Source organism: Lontra canadensis, unplaced genomic scaffold (genome assembly GCF_010015895.1).
Source record: "Lontra canadensis isolate GAN:19392208 unplaced genomic scaffold, GSC_riverotter_1.0 scaffold56, whole genome shotgun sequence".
In the NCBI taxonomy this organism is placed as follows: Eukaryota; Metazoa; Chordata; class Mammalia; order Carnivora; family Mustelidae; genus Lontra; species Lontra canadensis.
In genome coordinates, this window is record NW_022631050.1 from 5365534 (window position 1) to 5392720 (window position 27187).

A 27187-nucleotide genomic window follows, 5' to 3' on the forward strand; every position below is an offset into this window, starting at 1 on the left:
ATACGTGGGCTTAGTCCATAAAACTTGCGATAAAAATGCTTCATTTATTAAATGACATAAATTTGTTCCATAAAACAAAAATATTTCATTCAGCCTTTACTATTCAACTTTGGACCTTGTTCCTGACAAGTCAGGATTTAAAAGGACCCTATACATATTTCAGTTTTATGTGTTAGGTTGAATAGAAGGGAAACTTTCTTTCTTTCTTCCTTTCTTCCTTCCTTTCTTCCTTTCTTTCTTTCTTTCTTTCTTTCTTCCTTTCTTCCTTCCTTTCTTTCTTTCTTTCTTTCTTTCTTTTTCAAATAGAGGGAGGTAAATGACATCTCGGTGTTCCACAAAACAAAAAAGCTCTAAAGCTCCTGTGATTGAATTAAATGGAAAACTAACCGAGTGTACACAACAGGAATAAAATGTAAATATCAGGGAGGGATTTTTTTCCTAGTTGTTTTAATTATGCATTCGCCCATTCAGGTTCAATGTCTTTTCTTTTCAAACGCAGGTCAATATTGGATGTCAAGTAGAGAAACTAACAGTTAAATTCTGGTTTCATCCACACACTCAGCATGTGATTTTCAGCCCCTTGTGATAAAGTTCTACAAAGTGGAGTCAAAGAATCTTTCGATCATTAGATGTGAGTTAGGAGCAACTGAGCTGTTAGTAGACTCTAAACAAAACTAGATAAAGAATGCATTCAGAGAATGAATGGCACCCTGGACAGGGAGAGGAGAGGTCCAAGAAGTGGTCTATCTAAGCTGATGCACAATGTGATCTTGGGGGAGTTAACTCAACTTTCTGTGGATCTATTCATGAATCAGAAAGGGAAAATTTCACTGCCTGCTCTTCCATAATTCAATAGGATTATACAAAACTGTCAGGGTAAAGTAGCTAATGTACTAGATGTAAAGCAAGTTAAAATCTTAGTGAAAAAAAAAAAACAACAAATAGCGTTTATATCAAAGGGGCTATTCCAAGGACATAGGGGAGAAGAAAGTTCTTTGCATTTGATGTAAAGAGTCTCTACAATTCTATAAGCTGGTTCATCTCATTTGTATGCAAGCTGGCTTGGAATGAAATTAGAGTAGATTGCTACTTACTCACTCATGCTAATTATTTTCTCATAACTTCCTCCTCCTCTGATACTTACACTCAGAATAATAACTGGGAGTTTCCTGCCCTGTGAATGGTTTCCAGGACATTCATTTGATTCAGGAAATGGACCTCTAATAGGGGTCGCTGAGGCATGTTAAAGATAAAAAGAGCAGAAAGATGTCCCCAAATGGTTAAACAAATGGCTCCCTTGAGTTTCCTTAAATGAAGAAGGAAAAAATTATTACCAAGAAAATGATCCCCTCCCACACATACCCAGCAGTTCATGAATACCCTCCTGAATCATGCATCAGTAGTAAGCAGAGAGCACTCTTGAGTCCCAGGGGACAGGAGCAGCATTACTACCTGGATCGCAGTGGGGCTGCGTCTGAGATGCTGGCCAGAAAAATGCCAGGAGGGAGGGAAATAAAAAGATCACAGGTTTTTTTTTTGTTTGTTTCTTTGCTTGTTTCTTTTTTACCCCTAATTAATTTGCATGGTTTGACTTATGACCAGGAAAGAAAAGAAAGGTCATTTCTTTTGCCCAGACCTCAATGAACAGTATGTTAAAACCAGGTAAAAATTAAAATGAAAAAGAGAGAAGGAAAAGTATCTGTCTGAAATTTAATCCTCAAAACGCTTCACTCCTGTGTGGCATACAGACTAGCCTTCCAAAGAGGTCTACATCCTAACCCCTGGAATCTGAGAATATGTCAGGTTACGTGACAAATGGTAGTAGGGTTGCAGATGGAATTAGGGTTGTTCATCAGATGACTTCGAGATAGGGAGATACTGTGGATATGAATGGGTAGGTCCAATGTAATCACAGAGTCCTCAAAAGTGGAAGAGGAGCAGAAGAGATCAGAATGATGTGAGTCAAGAAGAACACTGATAATGGAAGGAGAAACCACGAGCAAGGGAATGTGTGTGGCCTTGGCGAGCTGGACAAGGCAAGTAAACAGATTCTGTCCTAGAGCCTCCCAAAAGGAAAGCAGACACCTCGATTTTATCCTGCTGAGACTGTGTTGTATTTCTGACCTATGGAACTATAATATAATACATTTGTGCTGCTCTAAGCCACCAAGGTTGTGGTAATTTGTTATGACAACGATGAAAAGCTAATCCACCTGAGTCAAGATCTAGAGCACCTCCCAGTGAAAACCAGTGAAATAACAATGATGTCCCGGTCCCAAGGAGCTCATATGTTTCAGAGAATGGCCTGCCTAGAATTCCTGGGACTGACTCCCTCAGGGTTTACACTCACGCCCGGCTTGAGAGGGCTCAACTCCCCAGCACTGCCTCTTCTGGTATTTTTCTTCAACCATTTGGATTACAGAATGTATAATATATCCTTGTCAGTCCTCTTCTGAGATCTGTGACATAAAAATGGAGTTAGACTTTCACCTAGGATCCATTTTCAAAGGACTTTGCACAGAGAAAATCTGAGGCATGAAGGAGCATCTTTTTAGTTTTTTAGTAGTGCCATGAGTCAGAGAATAAATTACTCCTTCAGTACCTTCCCCTGCCCATCTATGTTCTGGCCTCTGAGTTCCTGGTTGTTTCAGAGTGTGGGTCAGTCTCAACATTCAGGACCCCAAGGAGTACAACCCAAGACTCCTGAAAATACTGAGAGGCTGCTTGGATTCCCACAGCACAGATTTATTGCCCAATTTTGGCTACTTTCCTCAGAGTCAGGTTCCTTTACCACAGGTCATGTCTCTACCTTTGCCACAGCATCTCCTATCTTTGTAATATTGTGCCTGTCTTTTGCTGAACTGTTTCCACACTTGCTATGGCCCATACCGGACATCCAGTGACTGCTGCCAGGTCCATGGCCAACTCACAGGACTTGATCAAATCTTCTAACATGGCCAAAGCTTGCTGTAGTTCGGCTGAGAATGTGGAATCCTTGGTCCTCTTTGGTCCATTCTGTGGAAACCAAATGCCTTGTTGGAAATCAAAAGGTAAACCATCTAACCAAGTGAACCCGGGAAACAGGACAGAAGAAAGGAGCCAGGGATCCAGCCAGGACAGAGACAGGGAGGGTAGATACATGGATCTCTTGCCCTGTTTCCAAAGAATGGTGGCTAAAGATACTTGCTGGTTCACATATATGATATACACACACGCAAAATCATCGACCACACTTTCTGTACGTTGCACTCATGAAGAATGAAGTTCATAAAGTCATGGACATTATAGTCCTGCTGCGTAAGAAACATACTGACCTTTAAAGCATGAAAAACCCAGAGCCTTTAAATAGGCTGTTCTTTTCACACCCCTAACCAAGGAGCTCCTGAAAAGTAGTATCTGAGTATCGTATTCTTGTACGTAATGTGAAAGTCCTATTCCTACGGGTGAAATTATACTTAAAACCATCCCAGGGAAGGACATTTGCAATCTCCTACAGAGGAAGAGAATGAGCTGCCATGTGGAGGTTTGCTCACGACTAACCTGTAAATATGGAACAATATGTAACTATGTACAATGTATGTACAATGTATATAACTATGTAACAATATGTAACTGTGCCTCAGAACAACATACTGCTTAAAATGTAACCCATAAGAAATTATACCAGCCACCAAGCATGCTTAGCTATAGCCTTCTGGCAACAGGTCTCTGGGGGAGAGGACGATATACTTCCTCGAAGCCGAGCAGCAGGGAACGCCCAGCTGGCTCCAGGCGTTCCTTCGGCTTTTTTCTGTCATCTCCCCTACTCCAGAGACCACCTGTGGCTAATTAGATGAGCCCTCTGAATGTGCTTGCTCAATTATAAACTTTAAACTGCTCGACCGGATATATTTTGCCTTTCTTTTTACCTACAAGACTCATGGTCAAACCGACTCCAGCTTCTTTGTTGGTTGTGACCTGCTTTCCAAAAATATGAGACTGAGGAGTTGTTTGGGGCGACAGTCTTTTCTACTGCCGACCTGGGCTCCCTTTCTCTTCCAGCTGACTTGCTTGTGCCTCGTTCTTCCCCTGTGCCCCACCAGGAAGTGGCAGCCACAACTGCTGTTTTTGCTACGTTGAATCCCCACAGCCTGCCCCAGCTCTGCCCTTCCTCCCTCTTCTCCTTCCCTAGTCTTTCTCACAGTCTATCACCATTAAAGACACTAAAGAGATAAGCCAACACGGTCTGCCTCTCCCAACCAGGAAGACTCAGAACTGAGTGCAAACACTGTAACTGCTAATGTAAGAGACCGATGTTCCAATTATTACTACAGAGACACTTAGGACATAATAGGGATGATTGTTTCAGTGGGAAAGTCTTTTGCTTACAATTCCAGTATTTTATTCCCCTGCTACCTCCATAGTATATTCATCTGTCCTATGGCAAATGCCAACAAAAAATTTTTGGTTTCTTCCTTTTTTTTTTTTTCTTTAACACATCAATTCCTATAGCAAAGAGCGGACAGATCTTTGTTGTCCCCCCCCCCCCCCCCCCCCAGTACCGCCTCTTTTTGTCCTCTACAGTGCCCTGTACGCAAAGGTTTGTGTATTCTCCTAAACTTGCCTAAGCACTGGGGATTAGCTTCTTTGCATCAGAGATATGAGTGACAGGGCCCATAAATGGGGCAGAACACGCTGCCTCCACTCAACAATCTGCCATGGGTTCTCTCTTACCTTCTCACTCATATAAACATGCTCCAGGTGCTGGGAGAAGACAGCAGACTCTAACCTGAGTTTTTTGTAACATCATTAATAAAGGATTACGTTCGTACACCAGGGGTCTTCCCTTTTACCCAACACTTAAAACTCAGTTTCCTTTTAGAGACTCAACTGTTCCCATTCCCTCTCCTTCCGCTAACCGCCTCCCACAAACGTAGGAGGTAGCTCCTTTTACATAGTGTAACGCAGGGCTCTGGAACATCCTTACAAACATTATTAGGCTAACTCAGCCTAGCTACCCTTGCTCCAGGCTATAAAATTATTACCTGTGTCTTGAGCTTCTCTTAATTTCAAGGAGTCCCTGCCATATATAATGAGCAGAGAAGGCATGCAAATGACTGTTCCTTGTGTTTTTGTTGTTTTGTTGTTGTTAAAACCAGAATATCCTACAGAAAATTTAAAAGAAACCCCACTCCTAAGTGACAGATTTCTTCCCAATATGGTATGGTCACCATTTCTTCTGAGGGAACCTTGGCTATCTTAGAATTCACACCCACAAACACACTTAGAGGCGAGCAGGGTATAATGTATGCAAATTAGATATACTAAGAAGTACAAACAAGTAAATATAAATCATACATAATCTAACCCTGCAGGAAAACCATAGCAGAGATGTTATCATATTTACTTAGAGTTTTATATATGCATTTTACAGATTCACTTAATTTTGTATTCCTGTTAAAACATTTTTATGTGGAGGAAAGAAAATATATTACTAATTATCCTGTTACAAAACCTCACTTTGAAATTGCCTTTAATTTTTTTGTTTTTTTGGTGACTATAAATTATAGGATACATGCTATTTTAGAAAATTTAAATTATAAAGATCATAAATAAGAAAAAGAAAATTGCCATAAATTTGCCCACCCAGACACAAACACCATTAACAGTTAGTTATATAAAACAATATTTAATATACAGTACCTTAGCCAAACCTTCTTCTTGGTCACCTGGGTCTATCCCCAAATCCTCCGGAGACTCAAAATCCAGCAGGCCCTGCATTAACCCAAAAACTTTATTGGAAATCAAAAAGTAGAATGCCAACTAAAACTACTGTGCAATCTCCAGCCAACACTAAATTAACGAGGGTGTACATAAATTTGTATATCGTAAGTAAGAGGGAAAGAATGGCACAGAGTTCTTTCCAAAACAGAATCATACTGGTCACACTGTTCTGTAGTCTGTTTTTTTTCACCCAACAATATATCATGAACATTTTCCCAAGCACATGTTTTTTAATTGTAGCAGTGTTGCATCCTGTAGATAAATCATAATTAATCCCCCCTTCTGTTAAACATTAAGGTTCAATAATTTTTTATTATAATAAAGATCTTTGTGCTTTTTTCCCCCCTAAGGATAAGTTTTTAGAAGTGAAATTGTCAACGTTAAAAATTCTTTTTTTTTTTTTAAGATTTTATTTATTTATTTGGGGAGGGTGGTGGAGAAGCAGAGGGAGAGGGACAAGCAGACTGTGCTGAGCACAGAGCCCAGGGTGAGGATTGATCTCAAGACAATGAGATCACGACCTGAGCTGAAATCAAGAGTTCAACACTTAACCCACTGAGCCACACAGACACCCCAATGTTAAAAGTTCTGATCCATACTTCCAAGTTCTTCACAGAAGTACTATGTTCCCACCAGTCATATATGACAGCTTGTTTCATGAGCCCCCACCCTACACGGAATATTAACATTTAATTAAATAGTTTTGCCAATTCGATCAACAGAGAAATCCTACCTGTTGTTGTAAGTTGAATTTCTCAAATAACTGGTGAAGTGGAACTTTCAAAAAAATGTTTGCTATTAACATTTATTCTTTTGTAACCTGCCTATGTCCTCTGTTCATTTTTTTATTATTTTCTTTTTATTTCAGCTTTGAGGTAAAATTGGCATATAAAATTGTTAGGTATTCAAAATATATATGGTGATGATTTGACATACGTACATATTGTAAAAGGATTTCTTCCATCTAGTTAATTAACACATCATTACCTCATATATTTATCTTTTTTTTTTTTTTTTGGCAAGAACCTTTAAATCCTTAGCAAATTTCAATTACATAATACACTGTTACCAACAGTCACCATGTTTTATATCAGATCCTCACACCTTATTCATCTTATAAACTGAAAGTTTATATCCTTTTACCAACCTCTCCCTATTAGTTCTTTTTTCTAATAGTAGTCTATTTGATTTTTTTAAAAGAAGAAAAATGAGTATCACTCCTATGACTTGAGCTGCGTTACACAGGAAATCAGAATAACCACCTATTCTAGAACAACCTTCTTTTAATAAGCAAAATTTATTATAAACAAATAATGCATCATTTTCTACATCACATCTTAAAATCCAGGTAAGAAAAATTCTCTACATTAAATTTGATAGTTTTGGGACACCTTTGGCTCCTCATGTTAAGTGTATGCCTTCTGCACAGGTCATGATCCCAGAGTCCTGGGATTGAGCCCAGCATTGGGATCCCTGCACATTGGGGAGCCTGCTTCTCCCTCTGCCCAGTGCTCCCCCTGCTTGTGCTCTCTCTCTCTTTCAAATAAATAAATAAATAAATAAATAAATAAAATCTTTTAACAAATAAATAAATAAATTTTATAGTTTTCATATATCACTTAGCCTCTTTGGCATAAATCATGACCTCAAAAAAAGTAAACTACTGTTGTCCCTAAATGCATCTATTTCTAATACAATCTTTGTGTTTTTTTCTAATATATGCTAATAAATAATATATTGTTTAATCAGCTTGTCCTGACTCATTGGACATTATGTACATTATGTATTCAAAAAACTCTGTCACAGCTGTTAATTTTCATAATATCTCAGAAAAGATATTAAGCATTTCATAGGTATCATTTTTGTTTTTGTTTTAAATTAACAACTTCTATGGGCTCATTACTAAGCATGCTGACCATCTGTTCCATATCTTGGTAATATACTTCACCCAATTTTTCATGTGTCTGTTTTTAATGGCGTAATCTATCATTCCCTTCCCTTCCTTTTGTATTTGGAAAAAGCCTTCTCACACCAGGATTCCATGATCCTTTCGAAGCTATGAGGCCATCAGTCAGACATGCATGCTCCCAAAGAAGCTGATGGTAGGTGCTGCGAAATGAGCTCTGTCCCTCAGGGTGGAGAACACTACAAAGTTCTTCCTTTCTTCACAGGCATGCCAGTGGTTTGGGACCTGTTTTTCCAGCCCACAGCAAGCGTAGCTATGAGAAAAACTGGTTTGCCTTGAAGAGCCTCCCATGGTTTCACACAGATCCCAAGGAATATTTTATAGTGATTCTGTCTTGTTTCCTCAGTGAGATGAAACTAACAAAATTCTGTAATTACTTTTAATCAGGTTTTATCTCGTTTATGCTCCCAAAAAGCATACCAGGAAAGGACTAGTACTATCTTCACTTTACAAGTGAGGAAGCTGAGGCAGAGAGAGGTTAAGTAATTTGCCGGAGTTCATGGCACCCGGAACCATGAGAGCTGGATCCCCGCCCTGCATGGCTGACTCCTCAGTCTGGGTTTCTAATTACTGCGCCCTGTAGTCCTCTGTATGTGGTTCAGAAGTTCGCTCTTGAGGCAACATCCCTTCTGTGGGAAAACTTGGGCACTTCAGTACCCGGTGAACCCAGCCCAAAGGGGTGAAGACCCCCACTCATTCCGTTCCTTCTGCACCGGACCCCGTGGTAGGACTCGGACAGCTCGGATGACAGGAAAGATGGGTTGGTCAGAGGAGTGTGAGGCTCTACATGAGCGCTGCATGGAAGCACACTCAGAGAGGCTACTCATTCAGGCAAGCAGCGGGGGTCAACCCCATTCCCACATGCTGTGGCTTCTCTATGTATAAAACAATAGCCATGTATTCCAGGAAACTTCCTGGGGGTCAGTACTGAGCCAGCTCTCTGCGGGAATTACTCACGGGCTCCTCACAGCAATTGTCTGGAGAAGGTTCTAGTATCCCCCCTCACACATGAGAAAAACCAAGGCCTAAGAGGTCCAAGAATGCCACACCTGGTGACGGCAGGGCAGGTCCAGCTGAGGCTGTTTCTTCACACTCCAGAACCTTTCCTGTGCATCCGATTGTGGGGATTAAATAAAAAAATACATACAGGAAGGTACCCAGTAAACAGCAGGTGCTTGTGTTTTGTTTTGTTTTATTTTGTTTTGTTTCTAGAGATAATAGCCACTGGGCAAGAGCGACTTATAAAAGTTAATTCAAAAACACAAGCTGGAGAAGTGGCCCAAACCTTTCCCTCAGCTCACATATGGGGAGACAGCCTGACAGAGCCTTCTCTCCTGTTTGGGGTGTCTAGGAGTGCTCTCCTGCAGGTGTGCTGTTGGCAGACAGACAAAGAACCACGTAGGGGTTCAGCAGAGCAAAATTCACTCTGTGATGTTGCTCTTGAGAAAGATCCTTAATCGAGGGATGAGGTTAATGTTGCAAAAGGAGAAAAAACTCCAGTTTTGCCTTCTCCTTTCCATTGTTTTAATGCACAGAAAATTGTGACTTTGGGGAACATCACACCTCTTTTCAGAATTTCCTCGCCTCATCTGTAAAATGGAGCAGGTGATATGTTACCTGTAGATACCTTACATGAGAGAAGAGGCTCTAGCCGCCTTCCCATCCTCTCAGCTGCCAGCAGTGAGGTGGCGTTCCCCTTGCTCCCCAGGACCTCTCCTGCCCCAAACCAGCCTCCTTAGAGATTCATGCCTCCTTAGAGATTCATGCCTTGGGCTGCCTGTTGGACTAGCCAGGCTCCTAGGTCCCTTTCAACTCTCTGATTCTTTGGTCTTTCTCCTCACTGACGTACACTGCTTTAGACTTGGAGGACAGAAAACACCTGAAGGAGAGACATTATCTTCCCCTTTGGAAGACGAAGTCACAAATCTACATGTCTATGGAAAGGAGCACCATAGCACACACATGTTTTCCCAGCACAGGAAAGCACTGTCTCATCGACTTTACCTTCAACAGCATCTGGTATTTTATAAGTCTCTGGCTTGGTCCTCTGAGATACTTAAAAAGAGGGAGCTCATGATCCAGTTGGCGCTGGCATACCTTTAAAAGCCAAACAGAAACAATGTAAAGCAAAACCAGCAACACAGGTTGCGGGGTTGGGGGGGGGGCTAAGGGGGTGCAGCTGTGTCTACCAGCTTAGTAATGTTACTGAGTCATTGGGTGTCTTAGGAACAGTGTGTCAAATGAAAGAAAAGGGAAAGAGGATGGCTCAGCTAGTAACTCTTGATGCAGGATCATTTATTTCTTTTAGAAAACAAGTCCACTAGAAGACAGTGGGGCACTTTGAATCCTGAAAAAGAGGCAGCCTGTGTTTGAGTTGGGGGTGGAGGTGTCCATTCAGGTCATTTTGAGTCTAGAAGTTACGGGATGACTTACTAACATCATTCCAAGGAGACCTAGAGTGTGGCCTTTTGGACTTAATTCCTCTTAAAATTCCCCATCCTAGACGAGGATGCTGGTGTGCTCACCAGGCTACAGCTGCTCCTCACGGTCACATCCCACAGAGACCCAGGGTTGCATCAAAACTTCTAACGTGTAATTTCAAAATAGGAGAGACTTTTCATAAACATAAACTCAAAAGCCAGATTCCCCTGCCTTGTTCATACTTGTGATTTCTTTAAAGACTTGACATACATAAACATTGTCCAGGGAAAACCATGGGTGGGAGACTCTGTGATCTCAACGTTACCCCAAAGAAGGTGCAGTCTTGACATTCTTGCCAGATTGTCCTCGCTCGGGGAAGGTTTTTATGGTATTTAAAATATATCTGTAAATCTTCTTTCTGGGTGGGAAAAGAATTGGAACAAATTAATCAGGTAGCATTTTTCAGTAAGTGGACAGGATGATACCATTTATTCTTCAGATATTGAACAAGACTGAATATTTGCACGGTGTGAGGAACTGCATGATAACCTCATTTTGGGGTGACTGTGTGATGGAAAGGTAAACAGAGGGTTCTAAACAACCTAAAGCACTAAACACAGACCAGATATGAACAGAGTGCTGTGGGAACAACTGCAAGATTCTGGTAAATTCATAAGCTGGAGCAGGGTTTTTAAAAAAATGTTTTTTAATTTAATTTTATTTTTTCAGTGTTCCTAGATTCATTGTTTATGCACCACATAAAACCTCCTCACATAGGAGCAGGTTTTAATCTTCATCTTTCCTCCTCTGGTCTTTATCCAGGACATCACTGTCTCCCCACAATAGCTTTGCAGTAAGGGACAAAATTGACAGGAAATGTGCTGGTAGATGATAACCCCTCCTTTCTCTCTCCCTGTCTTCGTATTTTGATCATCATGATGCCAACCCCAGGGGGAAAAAAAAAAACCCAAGAGACAACTAAAAGATAGAAACATCCCGAAAGGAAAATGTGACAGCTTGGAGAAAGCTCTAAGTCCTTTGGGCCACCCCCAAAGCAGCAGGCTCTGCCTCATACATCACCTTCCTCCTAAGACACTAGGCTGCAAGACAAGAAACATTATGACTATCTCAGAGCTGGAGATCAAGACAGATTCCAAGTGCTGTGTGACCTATTTCTCATTGCACCAAACACCATGAGAGGTAGGCACATACCCACCGATACCCCAGAATGTTACTCCCAGCCTATGGTGTCAGCTTGCCGGCTTCATCCACGCCATCCCTCACACCTGGACCACAGCAGGTATGCTGGTCACAAAGCCTGTGCTGCCCTATGGAGAAGACCATGGGGCTGCAACCTGGTGAATTTCTGTGTCCTTATCTTTCTCAGGCCAACTCTTGATGGACTTCATGCAGACATAGGTTATTGTTTTCTTCATAGCTTCAACTATGTCTATTTCTCTCCATTTCTGCATGTGGAAGGAAGGGAGATGACCCTTGAGAGATGTTGTTCAGACAGGTTAAGGAACTAGAATAATAACTCAGAGCCTAACAATATGGTCATTATTTATTCATTCAAGAACTGTCTCCTGTGTGCCTTTGATGTGCCAGACACTGTGCTAAAAATATTTGTTAAACTCAACGACTTCCACAGCAGAGCCCCTACACATAGGGAACACTCCGGCCATACCGAAGGCCAGGCTTATACAATACTACAAATTGATTAAGGCATCTCACCCACATTGGGTCTGTCAGAGCACAGAAACATCGGCCTTGCTCCTGAAGGAATTTAAGGTTTCACCACTTTCAACACTAACCACCAGAAGATTATAAAAAAGCTGGAGGAGACGCTGGAGCTCCAGCTGCCCACCCAGTGAAACAGTCAGCCACCTTTCCCCAAACTTCCCCAGCAACAGAGACACCTGGTTCTCTCGGTGGATGCCAAGCTAAAACGTGTGCTCCTGAAACCCTCACCCCTTGGTACTGTGTCTATGCTTTGAGCAATGCAGAACACCATAGGCCTTCAAGCACCAAAACACAACCGTTGACCTGAACTTGCTCTTCAATCCAAAATTCCTTAAGGAAAGTATATACACTAACCAGCAGCATACAAAAGTGCCCAGGTATCCTCACCTGCTTATAAAATAAATCAGAAGGCTAAAAAAATTGCTGCCCAAAACTCCTATTCACACACTATCGTTTATGCATTAGGATGGGTGGGCTCTGGTGGTGGATGGTCCAGGTTCAATTCCTGGCTTTGTCAGTTCCAAACCAGATGGCCCAAGTTCAGTTACTTAACCTCCTTATACTTCAGTTTTCTCATATATTAAGCGGATTCACAACAGCCGTCAACTATGATTACTGTGAGATTAAATGAGATGATGTATAGAAACTTCTCAACAAATGCCCAATACATACAGAGTACCCAATACATGGTAGTTATTGACAAAGCATTTTTTACTTTGTAGAACCCTTCTGTATACACTATTTTATTAGATTTCCACAATGACTTTACATATTGGTATTATTAAGCCTATTGTATGGAGAAGGGAAGTAAGACTCTAGGGGTTTAAGTGACTTAACATGAGGTCATGCAGATAGCAAGTGGCTCAACTTAGACAAGAAGATACATTTCCTGAGTCCCACCCAGTGCTCTTTCCATTTTGCCTTGTCGCATCTCAGAGGTAATGGAACTCAAGGTAGACTATTGACAAATATTATTCTGCATAGAGCTTGGTCTCTAGGGTAGAATCTTCCTGGATTCTGCGGACTATAAATTCTGATGAAAACATTTGGCCAGTGCAATATCTCAAAACTCATTTTCATGATTAATGGAATTCTGCAAATATTATTGAGAAAAGGTCAACAGTTGTAGTAAATAATGGGTGAGGGACCCACCTCATTGGCTAAAAAATAACACAGCAGCAGCCTGTTCCCTCAAGGAGCCTCAAAGATTAGCTGATCATGGTTTTTAATTACTCCATCTGTCCCGGACTAATAACTTTATGATTGAAAAGAACTTATTACCTGTACTATGTCTCCAACATCATAGATTAAATGGGATTATATGCAGGTCTGGATTAATGATTTCTTGGGTTTCTCCCAACATGGGGGACTATAGAAGGCTTTGCAAAACATTAGGTAAGGAATTCTTCTAGGAAAAGAGGTTTTGTCAGCAATTCCCTGACAATTGCCTTATACTTGGACAATTTTTTTAATCATTTCCATTTTTCCCAACAGGAATTCGATCCTTTTCTCATCCAACAATTTAAATAAGCCTTTGCAATAATGACTTAAGCAACTGTAAAATAATCCTAAGCCCTGAAACTAGATTTCGTATTGGTGGTTTGATGAGTGCAAAATTACAAAATAGTATAAAACACGAATAATGCTATTAAAGTAATTCAAAAAGGAAATTAATCAGATTAAATACAACATACTGTTCAGTGTACCTTGAATTCTGGCACTTGACCAAAAAAACCCACGATGAGGCTGTGGTAGAAAGCCCACACAGAGCCATGGAAAAGGCTTTCCAAGCTGGCAAGAGCTCTGAGGGTTGAAGGCTCTGTTTTTCCCATTATGTCAAATGCCTTGAAGCCTGGGGGTTTGTGTTTGCTTGCTCTCAGTTTATCACACATACTGCTCTTAGACTTACCAGTCATAATTTGGGCTCTTTAAAATTTTTAAGTTGTTTGATCTGTTGTCTCAGGCTCACAAAAAAGGAAATAAAGGAAGAGAATAAAATGAAGGGCTAGTTGAGAGAGGGGGAGAAATGCAAAAGACAGTAAGTTCAGGGCACAAGGATCATCTGCATAGTCCTCCCAAGATAAGAAAGTGGTGGGGAGTGGTGCCAGGTAGGGCCAGCTCGGTAGGCCCAATCAGCTCTTCCCTGCCCAAAGCAGGGGTGCAAAGAGGGCAAGAGGGAAGAGGTCTGTGCATGGGGAAGGGGGAGTAGTCAGAGATGTTGGTATAGGGCAGGAAATAATAAATTGGGTACTAAGCATAAGAGGGACCAAACACACTGAACTCTACCTCTGAAGCTAATAATACACTATATGTTAATTAATTGATTTAAATAAAATTTAAGAAAATAAACTTTGGAATATGCTCCAAAGTTATTTTTTCATTAAGAACAAAAAATTAATAATTCCAAACTAAAAAGTTAAAAAAAAAAAAGAGGGATCACAGGCTTAACATATTCTGCCCATCCTCTCCCCTGTAAAAAAATAAAATGGAGGAAAAGAAATTTTCAGAGACTTTTAGTTTAGCATCAGTACTTCTCTTGAGAATGTTAATAGAACTTTAGTGAGGAATCTAAGCCTGCTGCGTGATTCTTTTTTTTTTTTTTTTTTCCTGCTGTGTGATTCTTATTCAAAAACAGTTAGCTTAGTCACTCAGAGGAGGATCATGTTTGGGGGGGGGGCAGTCCTCCTTGTCCCTGGGCTTTGCTGAGCCCAAGCTTATAAGTTGCTCCCATCTGTCCTATGAGCCTAGACAAACTGGACTCATCTCACACTGGGGGAAATACTGCAAAGCACTTGTGCTTTGCACTTAAAAGGCATGTGTAACATTTCTGGTGCTCCCATTTGCCCTTAACCCTTACACAGAAAAATAAGGGCAAACGTTAATCACATAGTTATTTTGACGTACTGGGAGCACAGACTTACTCTCTTGAGAAAGCAACGTGCCAGAAGTTCAGGGTTTTCGGTGCACTTTTCCAATTCTTTTAGAAAAGTCCTAGGGAAGGAAAAGTAAAATCACCTTTTGATTTTTTACATGTATGTGGTTAAAACACATAAGGTGGTTTTTTTTTTTTTTTAAAGTAAAATCACATAAGATTTTAAGTGCTTAGAAAAATGCTGTTTTCCAGGATTTATTGCTCTTGACTCATCTTCAAAATACCGATTTGGAAGAAAAAAAAAATGTTCTGTGACATTACTAGGATTCCTTGAAGCCAACCACAGCTTGTCCTGATAATTCTAGGCACTAGCTATAGACAGACAAACTGCAGTGATCCTCCCTTCTACATGAGAATCACATGAATAAGAATGGTTGTTGGCTGCTTCTACTGCTAATATCACTGAGGGCTTGAGGCAAGCCAGGCATAAGCTAAGTACTTCATAAACAATATCTCATTTAATCCCCCACCAAACCTAGTAAGGTAGGGTTTCGTAAATGTGAAATCCAAGGCGTAATAGAGGTTAAATAATTTTCCAGGGAAGGTAGCAGAAATTAGATTTCCATTTCAGTTGTGTGGACAGGAGAGAGCACTGGGAAACAACTGTGGGTCAATTCACCAAGCAGTCTCTTTCCCATCAATTACATGTGTGATTTGGGGTTATCATATTGAGTAAAGGGAAGAAACGAGCTACAAGTTCATCTGTGAAATGAAAGGCTTGAAAAATGATCTCCAAAGTCCCTTCCTCCTCTAATTCTCTAGAACTCAACATCCAAGCAGCCCTGGGCTGAAAGGACAACTTGTCTGACCAGTTAGCGTTTTCCAAGACCCTAGCTCCCAGCACAACTCGACGATAGCAGGTATGTGGACATGTGTCTTGATCATCTTTGTATTCCCAACGCTGAACACAGTGCCTGACACAGAACAGGTCCTCAATAAAGGCAGACACATGAGTAGATAAATAAGCAAAAAAACACACAAAAAATATAACATTAATGCCTGACACCTGGTACACCCTCCATTGATGTCTTTTCCCTTCTCCCTCAGAGATCTGTGGCACTTCTACCCTCCTTCTCACCCCATCCCATCCCAACCAAGTCCACTGAGTCTGGACTACTTGTTTAAGCAACATATACACATGTTCAGACAAATCAGTCTGATTTCCATTTTTCTTTTACTTTCCATTTTTCCTGATAGTTTGAATTATTATATACCTGTTGTGAAATTCATAAAGTTCCCTAATATTCCCAAAGAGAAACTCCTTGTTATTCTGAAGAACATCTGGAATCAGATGCTTCAGCCAAATAAAATCCATTGGAGTGATATAGCCCTGCAAAGGAGGAAACAAGGCAGGTTTTACAGATAGGGACATTTAAAAGATGATCTAAATCAGCTACTCCAGGGACCAAAGCTTTAATATTTGGAAAAATATGGCACACTTATTTCCTGAAAGTCATTTCATCAAATGCTTTCTTTTGATATGACTCCCTTCATGTGTCCATCTTCAGAAGATGGTTAAATTTAAATGACAATGATAATAAAATGGCATTTTATAGAAAGAATAAGCATATTTTTTAAATGTTTCTGTTATACAAGTCAAGTGTGAAAATAAAAACCTTATCCATCATGTTACAACCAAATGCAATTACTATTGTTTTATTATATTTTCTTCATGACTTTTTAAAAAGCATATTTTATACTGTTTTTAACTTAATCTTATAAGCATTTTTCAATGTTGCTACATATTATTCAAAATAATTATTTTGTAGCAGTTGAACAACATTTCATTCAGCATGAACATCAAACTTTATTAACATCCCCTTTTTATTAGGGATTTTATTTCCTTCTGATATTTTATTATAAAAATTCTGTTCTTCATACAGATCATTTATTTCTCAAGATTATTTCCTTAGGAAAATAGGAAAAATTCAAATTTTCAATCTCAAGGAAAATATCCTACTTGAAACAATTCTCCCTTATTACATTATCAAAAGCATTCAAATGATTATTTCCATTGTTGGCAACCATAGGGTGAACTTATTGGGCCCTGATAAAATCAGTATGAATTGATATAATCCTTTGGAAGTTATTTGGTTACACGGATCAATAGTCATAAGAATGTTTTTATTCCTATTGGAAAGATACTTGTGATATTATAAGAGCTGAACTCTTGGAAATTCTAGAGACATATGGCAACTATTTTAAGCCTCTATGCAAAAGAACTTCTCTAATTTGAATACATGCTTAATGTCAACTATCACAGTCTACTTACATCAATTATGCTCTTAATCTCCTTTATATAAATCTCTTCCGTCTCGAGCAAGTCACGTATGATGCGCCTGAATCACAGCAGCAGGTGGGAATATGAAAGAGAAAGAGGCAGAGGGGTCCTTAGAATTCTTTTACAATAATGCTCATCGATGCAGTTCCCCTTAGTGGCCTACCTATTTAGGTTGTGGTCAGTTCATTCTGTTCTACTGAACACCCAAGGCCAACAGCTTACAAAAGCATACTCTGATCACACTGGCATAAGGAGAAACAGTAAGGTTAGAGGACTCAAAATCTATTTATATAGCCAGTGAATGACCTGTCCTCTGGTGGGTCACCGTGTAAGGGGTCAAGAAGGCAGAGATTGTGGAGTTGGAAATGCCAGGTTTGGATGTTTAGTCAGGAAGGCCCACCTGACCCCTCCATTGTACGTGTGGTTTCTGGGATTTCCTCTGCAGCTTTCTGCTGTCTCATTGCTCATATCAAGATCTTTGACCCGCATGGCTGGACTTTGTTGTGCATGAGGTTAGATGGAGTCCAGTCATGCTCCCTTTCTCTAGCATCTAATGTTTCAGTAGGATTAGTTTCCTCAGACAACACACATGACCTCTGTCTGTTTCCCTTGAGGAAGACAGGTGAGGGCTGTGGTGGGCAGAATGCTATGATGACACCCCGCCACCGCCCCCAATTCCTGAACTCTTGTGTACATACACCTTTTCCCAGTTAATTAACTGACCATTAATTTGGGTGCGGCTGTGGAGGGTCTTTGCCAGTATGTTTTGTTCCAAATCAGCGGACCTTAAGATAGGTAGAGTACCTGCTTGGGCTTTCCCAGTCACATGAACTCATCAGACCTGGGTCTGGAATTCAGAAAGATTGTAAGCATGAGAAAGATTTAAGACAAGGGAAGCTGTCCTTGGCTGGCTCTGGAGATGGAAGAGGCTATGTGGTAAGGAACACAGGGTGCCTCTAGATGCTGAGAGTGGCCCCCAGCTAACAACCAGGAAGAAAACCAGGACTTTAGCTCCCAGGCCTTTAGCAAGGAACTGAATTCTGCCACAACCACATCAACTTAGAAAACTGAGCACAGCTGACCAACTTTATTTTAGCTCTGTGGGACCTGAGCAAAAAGCCAGTCATGCTGTGCATGGATCCCCTTTGCAGGAAATTGTAAGCTGTTAAGTTAGTGGTCATATTTTTGTAGCAGTAGAAAAGTAGTAGAAAGAGTGAGACCAGTCCCCACACCTATCTCCAGATAGACTGTTTTCTTTCTCTTCTCAGACATTTTTTCTTTTGGGCTTTCTTTTAGGCTTCTGAGTTAGTGTTTGTACTGGTGATGCTGTGTAGAATACACACATTTATGGATTCCTGTGAACTGTTGGTAGGTTATCTATTAAAAAGTAGCCTATCCCAGTAATTTCTCTGACATTGGCTATAGCAACAATATTCTAAATATGTCTTCTGAGGGAAGGGAAATAAAAGTAAAAATAAACTTTTGGGACTATTGGGACTATATTAAAATAAGAAGCTTCTGCACAGTAAACAACCAATAAAACCAGAAGACAACCTATGGAATGGAAGAAGATATTTGTAAAAGACATACTAATAAAGGGTTAGTATCCAAAATGCGTAAAGAATTTATACAACTCAACACCAAAAAAATTCCAAATAATCTAATTAAAAATGGGCAGAAGACATGAACAGACATTTCTCCAAAGAAGACAGAGATGACAACAGACTCATGAAAAGATGTTCAACATCACTCATCATCAGGGATCTACAAATCAAAACCATAATGAGATATCACCTCACACCCATCACAGTGGCTAAAATCCAAAAGAGAAGAAACAACAAGTGTTAGTGAAGATGTGAAGAAAAAAGAACCCTTGTGCACTGTTGGCAGGAATGCCAACTGGTGCAGCCACTGCGAGAAACAGTATGGAGGTTCCTCAAAAAATTAAAAGTAGAATTCTAGTAATTCCATTACTTAGGTATTTATCTGAAGAACACAAAAATACTAATTCAAAAAAATATATGCATGCATATGTTTATTGCAGCATTATTTACAGTTGCCAAATTATGGAAGCAGTACAAGTATCCATCAACAGATGAATAGATAAAGAGGAGGTGGTATAGATCTACAGTGCAATAATTCTCAGTCATAAAATGAAATCTTGCCATTTGCAACAACATGGATGGATGGAGCTAGAGAGTATAAAGTTAAGGGAAATAAGTCAGTCACAGAAAGATAAATACCATGTGATTTCACTCATAGGTAGAATTTAAGAAACAAAACAAATGAACAAAGGGAAAAAAAGAGACAAACCAAAAACAGACTCTTAACTATAGAGAACAAACTGATGGTTATCAGAGGGGAGGCAGGTGGGAAGATGAGTGAAACAGATGAAGGGGATTAAGAGTGCACTTATCATGATGAGCACTGAGTAATGTATAGAATTGCTGAATCACTAGATTGTACACCTGAAACTAATATAACACAGTATGTTAATTACACTGGAATTAAAGTAAAAATAAAGAAAAATTAAAAAGCTGAACTAGAAAAAATTAGAAAAATACATGAATAAATGGTAGTCTATTCTAACAAAGGGTTTGTCTCTCATAAAATGGATATGACAAGGGCCAAATAATCAAAGGACATAATACAGGAAATTCACACATATATAGAAATGACTATTTGTCTTATGAAAAAAATGCTCAATGCATGCTAATCCAATAAGGGCATAATAAAAAGAAGTAACAATTTTCAACTACTAGAGTGGCAGAAATGTCAAACCTCAACGAAAGACTAATAGATAAGAATGTGGAAACACTCTCAGATAATATTAGTAGAAATGTAACTACATGCAAGGTAACTTGGAAATATCTCACCAAAATTTAAAACACGTGCCCCTTGGTTCAATAATTTCATTTCTAAGAATGTTCACTATCTGTAATTATTTGAACTTCAACAACATGGGGTGCCTGGGGTAGCTCAGTCAGATAAGCATCTGCCTTTGACTCAGGTCATGATCCCAGGTTTCTGAGATCAGCCTGCTTCTCTCTCTCTCTCTCTGCCCCTCTGCCCAGCTCATTCTCTCTCCTCCACCCCTTCCAAAATAAATAAATCTTTAAAAAAAGACAAACACCAACATGAAGAACAGTTTACATAGTATGACTATGTAAAAATGAGTATGTGTGCATATATATGTAAAATTGTGTACACTCAGAAAATTCACGCAAAGAAACTTAAGACACTGTTAACAGTGATTGCTTTTGGAGAGTTGTACTGAAGGCTAGAAAACAGAGAAGGAGAATTTTTACATTTTATCCTATGCTCTTCTACAGTCTTCGGTTAAGAAAACTTCACCAAGTTTTATAATTTAAAAAATGGTTTCCATGACGTTTTAAAATGAATGTTACTGGAGTTATAATATATAATATATAATTTATAATATATAAACCCTAGTGGGGTTTATATATTATAAATTATTTATTAATATATAAATATAAGTTACTGGAGTTATATAATATATAATTTATAATATATAAACCCTAGTGGGGTTTATATATTATAAATTATATATTAATATATAAATATAAGTTTATATATATAAATATAAGTTGTTTATATTATAAACAACTTAGATATCTTCTAGCTCAACAATTATTCTTTCTTAAAATAACAATTTTTGTGTCTATTTTTTCTTTTTTTTAAATTAGTTTCAGAGGTAGAGTTCAGTGATTCATTGGTTGCATATAACACCCAGTGCTCATTGCATCACATGCCCTCCTTAATGCCCATCACCCAATTATCCATTCACCTCCCATTCAGCAACCCTCAGTTTATTTCCTAGAGTTCAATGTCTCTAGGGAGGTTTGCCTCCCTCTCTATTTTCATCTTATTTTATTTTTCCTTCCCTTTCCCTATTATGTTCATCTGCTTTGTTTCTTAAATTCCACATATCAGTGAGATCATATGATAATTGTCTTTCTCTGGCTGACAACTTCACTTAGCATAATACCCTCTAGTTCCAACCACACCATTGCAAATGGCAAGATTTCAGTCTTCCTGATGGCTGAGTAATATTCCATCGTACATATACATATCTTCTTCATCCATTCATCTGTCAGTGGACATCTGGCCTCTTTCCATATTTTGGCTATTGTGGACATTGCTGCTATAAATATTGGGGTGCATGTGGCCCTTTGAATCACTATGTTTGTATCCTTTGGGTAAATACCTAGTAGTGCCATTGCTGGGTTGCAGGGTAGCTCTATTTTTTTAACTTTTTGAAGAACCTCCATACTGTTTTCCAGAGTGGCTGTACCAGCTTGCATTCCCACCAACAGTGTAGGAGGGTTCCCCTTTCTCTGCATCCTCGCCAACATCTGTTGTTTCTTGAGCTGTTCATTTTAGCCTTTCTGACCAGTGTGAGATGGTATCTCATTGTGATCTTGATTTACATTTCCCTGATGCCCAGTGGAGCATTTCTTCATGTGTCTGTTGGCCATTTGTATATCTTCTTTATGCCTATTTATAAGCGCTTATTATAAGACAAGACTGGTAAAAAGATAGTCACTGACAGAAGATACAATTTCAAGAAGTATAGAGACTATCAAATAGCTACTTTAAGATCACATTTAGCTACAAAGTCACTAAGAGGTTCTGCTTTTTATAATCATCCCAAAATGACAACAGTTACTGACAGAAGGAAATAGGGGCCTCAATTCCAATCTATTTCTATGAGCTGTGGCTCAAGTAGGACCATAGCCACAGTTAAGTATTCATAGAAAACCAGAGTACAGCCAGCCTCTTCAGCCCTTATGAAGCACTGGGCTTAAGCAACTTGGAGAATCTGTTTAAGGACCTATTGGCAATTACATGAAGTCAGAAGACAGAAATAACTAGGTGGTGGGTAGAAATCAATTTTAGTACCCAACAGTTACATAAGAACTTAGAGAATCTTAAGAGTTTTTAAGAATCTGACACAAGAAAATATTCACAACTCAGAAGGAAAAAAAAAAAATCTTCATCAGGTCATGTCCCAGTTTATAGTTTGGAAACTGTCTAGAGATCTCATCCAACTGCTTCATTTTACTTGTTCAAGTGCAATGGGTACAACTCCAATGATAAGAAGTTCCCTGTACACCCATCCGCCTAGATTTCAGTTCAGATTCTTTTTTTAAATAGCCTTCACACCACTGTTAAGCCATTCTTTTCCCTTTCTCTCCTTAGCCTTTTAAAAAAAAATAATATTATTAAATGGGAGAAAATCTATGATTCTGATGATTGTCTGCTTTATTATTCCAAAGCACATGACTTTGTAGAAAAGGCTATCAAGGACTTCACATCTCCAATCATCTAGTATATATAATGTAGATGAAGAGCAGAAAATATGAAAAGTACTTAAATGATGTAAAAACCTTTGAACACCTAGAGCAACTTATGTCCTGATGGATATCTATCCAGAGGTAGAGCACTGTAATTAGGGCACCAAATGGAGTTGACCATGCCAAAACAGTCTGCAGTAGTAATGAACTCTGCACTAGTGTACATTTCATTGCTTTGCTTTACATTTAAAAGTGGACCTCCCCCCACCTCCTGATCCTGAGGTCATTAAGGAGGAAATGAAGGGGTAATGTTTTAAGGAACTGTTTCTTCTCTGAAGCCGTATTTCAAGGCACCATAAAAACAGAGCTTTAGATATCTGGTTGCATTCTATATGACATCTCGTGTTTTTTTCAGATGACACCATAACCAAGGGGCAAGAATTGAACTTCTTTTAAAAACTGAATGCAGGGGCTCCTAGGTGGTTCAATTGGTTGGGCAACTGCCTTCAGCTCAGCTCATGATCCCGGAGTCATGGGATCAAGTCCCACAGCAGGCTCCCATCTCCATGGGGGGAGTCTGCTTCTCCCTCTGAACTCCCTTCTCATGCTCTCTCACTCTGTCTCTCTCTCAAATAAATAAATAAAATTAAAAAATAAACAAAAAAACTGAATGCAGGATGCCTGGGTCAGTTAAGCGTCTGCCTTCAGCTCAGTTCATGATCCCAGGGTCCTGGGATCAAGCCCCACCTCAGGCTCCCTGCTCAGCAGGGAGTCTGCTTCTCCCTCTCCCTCTGCCCCTCACTACCCGCCCTGGCCCGCTCCTGCTCTTTCTCTCTCTCTGTTCTCTCTCTCAAATAAAAAAATATTTAAAAAAAAAAATAAATAAAAGCTGAATGCAACCCTATTTTGTAAGTAAGATCATTAATGTATATACATGTTAGGATTTCCTGATGTTTCTTCTTAGTCCACGCATCCTAATCCCTTCCTTCTTCCCTCCCCATTTCCTAGCTCTCTAATAGAAGAAAGAGTATCCTTTCGGAAACCAGCCTGTCTGAAGTATATTTTTATTTTTGCTCATTTAATTGTCAACACAATTTGCCATCAAGAGTTTTTATATACTTCTGGTATGAGAGATCACGGCATACACACCAGAAAGTATTACAGATTTTTCCTTTTTAACAGTTAGTTTTCATCTAAAATCCTTTTTGCCAAGTTGAAAGGACTGTTCTTATTCTTCTCAAACTCTAGCACATCTGACATAATGGATACTCACCTTCTTAAGCATTTTTCTCCCTTTGGTTTCTCTTTATTATTCAACTTCCATTCACCACCCACCTCTCTGTTTCTTCCCTATTCCCTCTTTGCCTCCTCTTCCTGCTCCTATTGCTGCTCCCACAGCTCTGAGATCAGGTTTCAACTTCCTCTTTCCTCTTCTTTCGTGCTATTGACCCTCCCACACCATGATCTTCCTCCCAGACCTTTGGTTATACTCAAGCCCATGTTGACACACTTGTCAGCTGGATGCCTCCCAGACGCCTCAATCACCTTGGATTGAAACAGAACTCATTAGACAGAAGTAGGCACCATTTCCTTGGTCCCTAAAGCACAGTTGTCATTTCAAACTCCTCCCTACCATTACTGCTTATTTAACCTATCTGGAGCCAAGCCTCATTATTTCATTTCTCAACATGCTTTTTGGAGTCACCTTTTATTCACCATTTCTGGTGTGGCCAAGAGAAAGCAAGCCTTCCACTCCTCTTATCTGGAATACCTTGGTGCACTCCTGACAGCTCCTCTGGCCTCTGAGGGCTCCCTCCCACCAATCTATTTTGCAGACTACTCGTCTATGCCCTTCCTAAAGCTCCATTTCCATCATGCCATCATTCTCCCTCTTCAGAAACTTAAAGTAGTTTCCAATTGCCCACAATCACCAAAGTTCCTTCCAGGATTTCAAGACTCTCCACTCATGTGATAAGAATCTACTTGGGGATCTTGTTCTAAAAGTAGATCTGGACCGACAGATCCAGAATGGGGAATAACATGTGGGTGTCACAGGTAGACTCTGTCATTCGCACAAGCACCCCAGACAACCTATTGCCGACATTCTGCTGTTTGAACAAGTAACACTGATCTGACCCCATTCCTTTAGCCACCTCCTTCCCTCCCCTCTGCCTTTACTTTCTTAAACCCATGTTATTATTTTACACTCCCTTTCAAATTCTAATCATTCTTGAAAACTCAGTTCCAAGTCTCCCTTTTCCATGAAAACTCTAACAGCTTTGAATGGAATTGGTACCACAGTCTTGTCCTTACTTCCCAGGCAAAAACCATTAGATCCATTTACCAAACATTTATTGGTTATAGGCACCATTATAGCCACTTGAGCTCAAGAAACTCACCATAATACTAGGTCTTAGTTTGCAGTCTAGTAGCAGAGGCAAGAAAATCAATACAGTGTGATAAGGTACGCGGTGGTCAGAGGAGTTAGGTGCAGAAAAGGGGCTGAAATTAAGCCAAGGGTAGCAGGAAACACTGCCAATTTTGCATTGAGTGAAGTTTAAGCTGAGTTTAAAAAAGAAAGGAAGCAAGGGGAACATCTGAAAGAAGTATGTCTCAGGCTGAGGGGAACAGTAGAAGGAGAAAATGAAGCGAGACACGTATGCTCTACCAGTACTCATAAATTCTTTGGTGGTGCTGGGCCAATGGTCTCATAGGTTCAAAAAATGCTAGAAGCAAATATAACCTTCAAGACCATTCAATTCGTCCTTATTTTGCAGATGAAAAAATAAGAGGTCAAGAGCCTCAAAGTGACTTGCCAAATATCATTGCCTTTGGCAAAGCCAATGTTCTTCACACTGTTACGTTGCCCCTCTCTGCCTGTGTTTAGAATACATCCAAAGTCCTATCTCCTGATTACTAAATAAAACACAAATTAAAATGAAACTAGTATGCTATTTTAAAAATACTGGGTTTCAGGACATTAGGTTTTCAAGTCTATTTCCACCTCCAATATACAAGGTGACCTTGAGCAAGTCACTTTCTTTCCCAGGGTGCTCATTTCTTTATGTGTCAAAAGGCCAAATTAGATAAGCCTGAGTATCTGTGCTGGCTCTCAGTGAACATTTCCTAAATATATTACCATTTCTAATAAATGTATGATGTGGTCTTTGGTCTAATCACAACTTGCTCTTCATCTCTCACAAGACTTTCTGTTCATCACATCCCCAATGAACTAACTAGCTAATGTGTAACTGAAGAGGGCACCTGGACGGCAAAGAGAGGGGAGTCAGTGTGGGTTGGAGATGTCCCAGAGCAGGGGAAATCTGAACCAATCTCTGGAAGAGGTGAGGGCTTGGCCAAGAAGGCAGTAGGGTGTTCCATGAAGAAGGAAACATGAGTAGGGTGTGGGACTTCTGGCCACATGGGGCCCTGGCAGGAACCATGCTGCTGGGGAGGGGGCTGGATAGGGAGCCAGGAGGCACGGGGGACCCCAGATGGAGGAGATCGTGGTCCTGCCAGGCTACAGCATAGACTCAACGCAGGAGCCCAGGGGAAGGGGCACGAGATGCTTTGGCCAGAAGGACAGGCCACTGTCCAGGAGCCGGTTTCCTTAAGAAGAGAACAGGCCCTGCAGGCTCGGACTTAAGAAAAGATGTTCTTCATTCTACATCCTTCTGTTTCGATTAGGTGTTCTGTCATGACACAATCAATTCTCAGAACTGTAAATGGCCATGAACAGCACAGACTCAAACAATGATCCTGTTGAAACCAATGGTATTTCACACATTAAGAAAAGGTCTGATGAACAGAAACTCTTCCCTGGCTCCTGGAAGGCTCACAGTTGAGACTTGCTGTTGTCCATGTGCCATCTGTTCCCTCTCCTCTTCTTTTGTTTCTCAGGTTCTATATTTCATCTTATGTCAGTTGGATCTGACCTCATTCATTACTCTGACACGTTGAGAGTAAACTACCTCAAATTCTTTTTGGAAAAGGATGGGGCATAAATAAATTATGATTAAAGTTTATCTGAATGGATGCTTGTTCCTCAATATCGTAGAATAAATAATGACAAAGTAATTCTACTCATACCACCCTTTTTCAAAGAGGGATTGATTATAAACTGAATCTCATGAATCCTAACTCAAGTTAACCATCCTGCATCTGAATAGCATTTTAGGGATTATGAAGTTTTTTTTTTAAATTACAAAATATATATAATATCAAATTTACTATTTAAACAAGTTGTAAGTGTATGATTTAGTAGCTCTAAGTACATTCACAATGTTGTGCAGCTATCACCAGAACTTCTCAGTCATCCCAAACTGAAACTCTGTATCCATTAAACACTAGCTCTCCATTCCTCTCTCACTCCCCCCAGTCTATGGTCACTTCTTTTTTTTTTTTTTTTTTTTAAGATTTTATTTATTTATTTATTTATTTCATGGAGAGAGAGAGAGACAGAGATCACAAGCAGGCAGAGAGGCCGGCAGAGGCAGAGAGAGAAGCAGGCTCCCCACTGAGCAAGGAGCCCGATGCGGAGCTCGATCCCAGGACCCTGAGACCATGCCCTGAGCCGAAGGCAGCGGCTTAACCCACTGAGCCACCCAGGCACCCTCCAAGGTCACTTCTATTCCACTTTCTGTCTCTGAGAGCTGGCCAATTCTAGGCACCTCGTTTACATGGAATCATCCAACGTCTGTCCTTTTGTGTCTGGCTTTTTTCACTAAGCACGGTGTTTCCAAATTCATCCGTGTTTTAGCATG

The 27187-nt window shown here is 40.0% G+C and overlaps 1 protein-coding gene across 3 annotated transcripts in view; it reads right to left on the minus strand.

Moving 5' to 3' along the window:
* Nucleotides 1–27187, minus strand: part of MCF2L2 (MCF.2 cell line derived transforming sequence-like 2) — a 242334-nt gene that overhangs the window by 40954 nt on the left and 174193 nt on the right. For all 3 annotated transcript variants that reach the window (XM_032875453.1, XM_032875452.1, XM_032875451.1), the window contains exons 16-22: nt 17098–17164; nt 16040–16155; nt 14815–14884; nt 10476–10568; nt 9734–9826; nt 5683–5754; nt 2890–3015 (exon numbers count right to left, since the gene is read on the minus strand). In XM_032875453.1, the coding sequence (XP_032731344.1) occupies nt 2890–3015; nt 5683–5754; nt 9734–9826; nt 10476–10568; nt 14815–14884; nt 16040–16155; nt 17098–17164 (637 nt within the window). The remainder of the gene's footprint in view (nt 1–2889; nt 3016–5682; nt 5755–9733; nt 9827–10475; nt 10569–14814; nt 14885–16039; nt 16156–17097; nt 17165–27187) is intronic.